Genomic DNA, 7,515 nt, shown 5'->3' on the forward strand with positions numbered 1-7,515 from the left:
TCAAAAGTCATCTAGAATTGGGTAAATGAAGTTGTCTTTGAACAAGTAATATGCCAAAATCTGTCCTCCACAAATCATTGAAATTACTCCAGATCCTGAAAGAAAAGATATGTTGTTGTTTTGTATTAATTTTTGTAGTGGAATACAAACTTTATGATAAAATTTTAAACTGACATTCATTTTGTCTTCAATTAAAAAAAAAAACAAAAAAACAAAAACAGCCCTCCAACTTAAACATTTTACCCAAGGCTTTAACTACTTACAAAGATATCAGCCTCCACAGCTGCTATTGCAAAGTCTGTTGTAGGAGAGGGAATTTATTTATCTCTCCCCATCACTTAGGAATTTATTGCAGCAGTGGATCCTTGTTATCCATAATATAAGAAAGGAACAGAAGCCAGTCCTTTTTCCTTAACTACTGTTTTTCAAGATAATTTACTTTTCATGTAAAAATCTAGGCTTCTAATTTTACAGAAAATTAAGCATTCAGAAATGTAGTTTTGCCATTCACTTTGAGGAAACATGATGACTGAATTCATCTCATCTTTCTTAAGTACTTGTACATAATGTTTATAAATCTTGCCTCTGAAGGTACCTGTTTTTCTTCATTGATTTTAAAGTGTATCAAGAAAGGCTACAACTTTGGACAGCTGTCTTTCTAACACCTGAATTGAGATTCATTTCCACTTATTACAGGTTAAATAAGTCGAGATTAGTCAGGACTTAATCATGACTTATTTCAAGTCATGTGTCTGCTGCTTGTTTGCAAGACTAGTGTTAAATGGGCATATTCTGGCCTTAAAAGAGAGGATTTTTCTAAGATGTGGCAAATCCTAGTAGAGAATTGTTTACCTGGGTCATTAAAAGAATTATTAACAAAATGCCTGCACTTCTTCTTTAAATGTTGACAATTCTGAAATTAGTGAGGCAACAATTCATATTATAAACACTAATTTTCTACACAGATTTTAGCACCATAAACTTTAAAGAATGAAATTATACCTAATGCCAGCCACCAGTGTAACATCAGGGGAAATTCAGACATAACTGCAAGAAGAAGAAAAGTACAAATGTAAATTTTGAAACAGTAAGAATGGGGACAAGTAAGCAATGCACTATGGTATCAAAGGTCTGCTGTGTTTCATAGATTATATTTTTTACAGATATTGAAATGCCAAATGCTTTAGGTCCTGACCAGCATCTGCCCTGGTCACACCCAAGCTGATCCATATCCCCACTGTGGGATAACTGCAGGGCCACTCTCAGACCCCATATTTCCCCCCAAAAAAGCTGACAGGGGCATTAAAGGGGGCTGGGAAGCACACTGCATATGCTGACAGCTCAGGGTCCACCAGCAGAGGTTTGGTTGGCCATCTGAAGGAAGCAATGATCAATCTGGGGCTGTTGGGACATCAGGACACATAATCCAATATAATGACAGAAGCTAACTCCCAGTAAAAATTATATACAAACAGGGGGGAGGGGGGGTTGGTAGCTTTTGTAAATTCCTGGATTTAAATACTAAAATTATTAATGAGGAATACCAGTAGTCTAAAACCCAGAAAACCAAATTTAGTAGATGAGAAATTATGATTAATTTAAGATAAAGTCTCTGTTGGTCTCTGGCTTAATTTGTTAGGGAGCTGGGGAATCTCCCACCTGTATAATGTGCTAAAAGACAAATGGGCAAAGCAATGGAAAATGAAAGATTAATCTCTATACAGTAGGGAGGGTGTCCTAATTTGTCAAAGATATTTCCCTTTTTCTGCATTCTAGAATAAATATATTAACCTAATTGTTTTAAGAGAAAAGAATCTTGTCTGACCCTACCTAGGATCTGGCAAGGATGGAGTTAAAATATATTTCCTAATTAGCCATAGAAGCATTCTGCTAAACAGCATGAGAGGAGGAAGCAGATTACTAGGTGTTGGCAAAAAGACATGAAGGGTCTCGGGTACAGCAGCTAATTCTTTTCTTTTTCTTTCCTTTAAGGGGTACAGTTTCATGGGGAAAATGCATTTCTGTGGTAAAATGCTTCATTTTCCTCATTGAGATTTAGTTCAAATGATCTGACTTAAAACCTTTGCACTGACTTTGCTGAAGAAAACCTCAGTTTTCACTCTGAAGTTGAGCTAAAGTGTTAATGAGTAGTTCTTAAAATATCCAGACATGAACAACTATTAATGTCTTGTTTTGAAAAAAACCTACAGCTCCCAGAGGTAGAAATTGCATCTAGCCTGGATCTGTTTGATATGAATTTTTAGAATATGAACTAAACCTCTGATTTTTTCATAAGAATGTAATGGTTTTAAAATTCTGTGGCAGATCCAGAATTAAGTTTAAAATGGGAGAATTTAGAGGCATGAGTCAAATGGATGGAAAATACAGATACATATGTATTTAGCTTTAGGGGAAATTAAGTTAGTCCAGTAATACATTGTACGAATCCTAGTGGATTTTTCCTTCAACTTGTGATATTATGTGATACTATTTAGCAGTAAACCTACTTACCGACTGAAGTTATGATGATATGAATAATAGTAACAGTTACAGCATAGTCCCAAACCCATTCTTCCACAACCAGAGCAAACAGCAGACCACAAAGGAAGAAAGTTATTTCCAGGGATATCACAAGAACTGTAAAGGAAAATAGGATATTTTCACTAAACATGGTTTTGAAAGACTTCTTCTCATATTCCAAACAATAGCAATAAGAAGATAAAATACCTGAGACAGTTATGCACTTTCATGGATGGATGAAAGGAGGATGCAATACTAATTGGTGGAATGAAATAGCTGCTGTCTTTCACATATAAACATGTTGCATCAAACGGATAAAATTTGGAGAAAAAATCATGTTGAGGTACAGTAATTATATTTGGCACTGAAAAGTAATTCTAATGGAATATGCTTTAATTTTTTTTCCACTAGCATAACATAAATGTTCTTCCTTCATCTGAAATCAGTATTAACACTATACAAACATCCATGCATTTTTATTACTCTTTTAAGCTTTGTACCAATTTACTTTTGAACTTTATGTATTTTACTGACAGATTATGAGGTTTGCCTTTGTAAAATAGATTACAAATCTGGTAAAATTTTATGTATGCATGTAATTTTTTAGGAATTGCTCTTTAGGAAAAAGAATATATTTTGAGAGCTTCAGAAAAATTGCAGAAATTTGTATTAGGATATATAAAGATATTTTTAGGGATTGAGCTACAATCAAATTCTGACATTTTAATGCCCACTGTATTGAAGCATTACCAAAGCAAAATTGCCATTAGTTGAATGTGACCCATTTCTCTGATCTGAATCCAGTGATTCATAAGAAATTTGCTGCAGTAAGAAAATGAAATTAAACGACTTTGTAAAGGAACTTGATGGGGAGTGGTAATTGTTCTGCAATGAAAATGAAGCATCCTGGCAAAGCAGGACATTTTCTTCTGATGATGCAAGATCAGAAGAACTCAACAAAAAGCCTAAAAATCACTTGAATTTTAAATAGCAGTTCAGAAATGAGAAGCGCTGGCAAGATGCATAAGCATTTAATTGCAGTGTAGTTAAAATACAGAAATCATTACTAAAACAGCTTTAAAATACTATCCATTGGAAGACAAGACAAGTTTACATCCATATGCAATATAGATTCTTGAGTGAGGGGAAAAAAAAAGATAAAGAAACTTCAGTTACCTAAATAATATGGGTTAATCCATGAGGGATTTGTTTTAAAATCAAAAGGTGCCAAACCATCCAACATTTTAATCCTGTGAAAATAAAATTAATAAATTTAAACAGAGAGTTCTAGTATTTAATATTTAGAGTTTAGGTTTCATGATATATTATGAGTGTTTTTAAATAGTATTTCAAATGGAATACTCTTGCAAGCTCTCTAAGTCCCATTCTGAGTTTTGGCTTTGCCCTTGCTCACTTCTATTTAAGATATTTGGTGCTATGCATGATAATCAATAACTTCATGGGGGGATATAATTTCTCTTTTTCATTGACTATAAAATCTTTATTTTCCTGTCATTTTTTCATGTCATCATTTCTCTTACGTTCATTAATTTACATGGTGTAACTGCAAGGACAAATATTAGAATCGACAATTTATACTAGTTTTGAGTCTCCACTTGCCAATTTGAAAGAAGGTTCAGGTACAACAATTTAACTGAATTTGAAAAATTATGTTTGTCAGTCTGGATGCTTCCTTTAAACAGGCATGTCTCCATCCATGAGTTCCAGTATGCCAACCTGTCAGACTGAAGACAAGGAAATCTTACCTGAATGCTGCAAAGCACACAGAGAGGACCACGTAGTACACAGTGTAGAAAACTATTATGCATATCAACAGGTTCACCAGAACAACCTGCAAAAGGGCATAAAGCAGTAAAACCTAAAGCCATGCTAACATCAGGCATTCTCAGAAAATAATTCTAGATTTCTATCAAATATAATGTGAAAAAGGTTTGTAAAATAAAATATTTAGGCAGAATTTTTGCTGTTGCTGATTACATAAATGTGCTAAAAGCGCTTTGGTACATTTCAGCTCCTAATGTGTGGCTGTAATGTGTGGCTGTTTTTCTATCATATATTGTTATATACCTACAATATATACAATTTACAAGTGTTCCTAAAAGGAGAAGGACATTTCTTGATGGCTTTTCAGAAATTAAGAAGGTACAGAGAAGAGACTCAAAAGGGAGCTGTAGCTAGAAATATTTGGGGTTTTTCTCCATTAGGGCTAGAGCCCTAAAGAGGTCAATCTGTTTAGCTCCAAGGGATGATTTGATTATGATGGATAAGTACCTTCACAGAAAATGCCAGGTACTTAAGGGGTCTTTAATCTATCAGAGAAGACACAAGAAGTAAACAGCTACAAGTTCTAGCTAGACAAATTCAAAAGATGCAGGAAGGACATCTTGACTTGTAAAGGGAACAAACTCCCTCTGGAAATAAGAGATCTTACTAAGCAGTAGATGCTTCTGAGGATTAAACTTCAACACTAACATTCATTTCTGGCCTTAGTTCTTTCAGGGGTTGTGTGGTAGGTAATGTATTTACAGAAGCATCCAACATTGACAGAAGTGGGAACACTGTGAATATATCAAACCACCTATTTTTATATTGCTAAATGTCGTAAAGTGTTCAGTATTGAATACTGCATCTGTCTCCCACAAGAAGAGGGACCAAAGAGCTTTAGTTTCTAATGCAACAGGAGGTAAACCCATCATGCCTGTAGAAACTGATATTTGTCAATAACAAAAAGTCCTGGACAGTCTTAATCTTTTCTTTTTTTTTTTTTTCCCTACATCAAAACAAAGCCAAACAAAAACTGAGAACTATTAATCTCTTCAGCCACATTGGTTTGTGGGCTAAATACAGCTCCTTTGCACTGTCTGTATTCTTATTCTAAATGAAAATTGGCCAAATAACCCATTTGATCCCTTCCTTTCCACAGTGCACACCATGACTGTGGTAATGGAAATCAACCACAGTGTCACGCGTAAGTTTGGCAGCCATGCTGCCTCCTACTCCCCTGAGCAAAACTTCAAGCATTGGAAGTTTAATGTCTGGCACATTTTTGGCGGGAATCTTTTTCGTTTCATTGCTCTGGGCAGCTGCACTTTTCCTGTGATTCTCCTTTATCCATCATTCTGCCTCTTGCAGCTGTCTCTGTGAAGCCTTATCTGCCCTAAATGGAGATTGGTACAGTAGTAAAAGTGGGGAGAGGGGACTGGAGGGAACATCCCAGAGCTGAAGGAGGGCTGTGAGACGATGACCTATTGACCTGTAATTACAGTAGGTGAATTCCCAGCCCTGAAGTCAGCCACCCACCTTCTTTGGCCTCAAAGGCACGGTATTTTTCTCTTTGTACCCAGAATATTCCTAGTCCCTGTTTTAGGGATGTAGTGAGGCATTAGCTATAGTATGCTTTACTCACTTGAGTAAGCCAAGGAAATGCACACAACACAAAAATAAAAACACTGAAAATTTTCCAGTTTTATCACATTCTACCTATTTTTTTTTAATTTGACCTTGCCACAGAAATTTAAACATACAATTTTTTTTAATCTGAGAATACTTTTTATTTTCAACCTATTTTCCCCTTTCTAGATCTTCTGGAATTTTAAAGCAAAGAACTCACAAGTTAAAATCTACAGGATTATTCATTATATGTCAAAACAACTTAAAAGAAGAATCTTAAGAAAACACTGCTGACATCAAATGTAAAATTTTATGACACTTCAAGAATTTTATCTCATAAATGGAACAACATCACATATTTTGAAATCCTTTTTATAAGATGCGCTTTGCAGTACTTGCTGCCAGCACTATAGGATAAAGTATCTTTTTAATTTTGGGGTATTTTTAGGAAGAGAACATTGAAGAACAGTCTGTAAGAATGAAAGCAACAGCTCATTCCAGCCCCGCAGCAGTTGTCTAATTCTCTAATACTATCTGGTGACATATACAACACTAAATAAACTCAATTCCCTTTACCTTGGTTTCAGCAGTTTTGACCTTGAGAGCCATGGACACATGATGAGTGAAAGGAAGTGCTCTTGCTATATTCCATATGCCAACTTTAGCAGGAAGAAGCAGCTGCTTTTCACCCCAAAAAACATTCTAGCGGGTAAGTATAGGACAGGGTGGGGTGAGGTGAGTTGATTGGATTAAACTGAATTGAGACAGAAGACATCTGTGGGCTAAATGTAAGCTGCTAAAGAGCGGAGAGAAAATCCTGCTTGCTCATGCAATGTGAGTACTTTTGGAGCTACAGTCAGCCAAAGCACATCTAAAACGTAACTTGGCTATTTAGACACAATATTATCATTCTTTTCCACCTTTTAATTGCTTTTTTTTTCAGCATTCATATGATCACAGTTCCTTGGGGTTATTATAACTTCCTACTTTTAATTATCTTTTACATTTTCTAGCATTAATTCTATTGACTATAGATGTGGAGTGGTACATTCTTCACAATGTTCTTTGCTAACATTTTTCTTCTGACTATCACGTTAATACATCAAGTATAATTCACATTAAATTAGGTATAATTAAGTTGAGAAATTCCAGACTTGTGTTATGACTCTTTTTTTTCCCTGAACCATATTTTGTTCCTTCGGTAGAATGAAATTTAGTGTGCTTTAGAGCACATCCAGCTTCTAGTGAGCAACTCCTTAATGGATTCAAATTTGACTTTTTACAGGGACATTATGATTCAGTATGCTGTATTATTTGGAAAAAGAAGATGCTTCTGAAACTAAACCAAGAATGAACTTCTTCTTTTTCTGCTGACACTAACATAATATGTGCAAATTTCATTAAGGTTTTTTATGCCTTTTAGTCATACAAAATAAATGTTATCTGCTCTAAAATGCAGTCTGCACTCGGCAAACAAGAGCTTTCACTCATAGATTTGATAGCTCCAGATTGTGAATACTGCCAGGGAAATTACTGGTAGTATTGTGTGAAATTTCTTTCTGTGCAAAAATGCTAGCATGAAAA

General features: G+C 35.1%; 1 protein-coding gene across 1 annotated transcript; it reads right to left on the bottom strand.

Moving 5' to 3' along the window:
• On the bottom strand, positions 1-6,540 carry TMEM244 (transmembrane protein 244). Its single transcript, XM_063153437.1, has 6 exons — positions 6,508-6,540; positions 4,287-4,372; positions 3,697-3,770; positions 2,512-2,637; positions 1,003-1,047; positions 1-95 (listed from the first exon to the last, which is right to left on the bottom strand). The coding sequence occupies exons 1-6, from the start codon at positions 6,538-6,540 to the stop codon at positions 1-3; spliced, it is 459 nt and encodes a 152-aa protein (XP_063009507.1).
• Positions 6,541-7,515: the final 975 nt, after the last annotated feature.

Source organism: Melospiza melodia, chromosome 3 (genome assembly GCF_035770615.1).
Source record: "Melospiza melodia melodia isolate bMelMel2 chromosome 3, bMelMel2.pri, whole genome shotgun sequence".
Lineage (NCBI taxonomy): Eukaryota > Metazoa > Chordata > Aves > Passeriformes > Passerellidae > Melospiza > Melospiza melodia.

Excerpts from the sequence above, each read along its gene's own strand:
- TMEM244 (XM_063153437.1), bottom strand. The coding sequence starts at position 6,540 with ATGGCTCTCAAGGTCAAAACTGCTGAAACCAAG. Across the intron at positions 3,771-4,286 it reads GTGTGCTTTGCAGCATTCAG|GATTAAAATGTTGGATGGTT; the intron begins GTAAGATTTCCT and ends TTATTTTCACAG. Across the intron at positions 2,638-3,696 it reads GATTAACCCATATTATTTAG|TTCTTGTGATATCCCTGGAA; the intron begins GTAACTGAAGTT and ends TTTCCTTTACAG.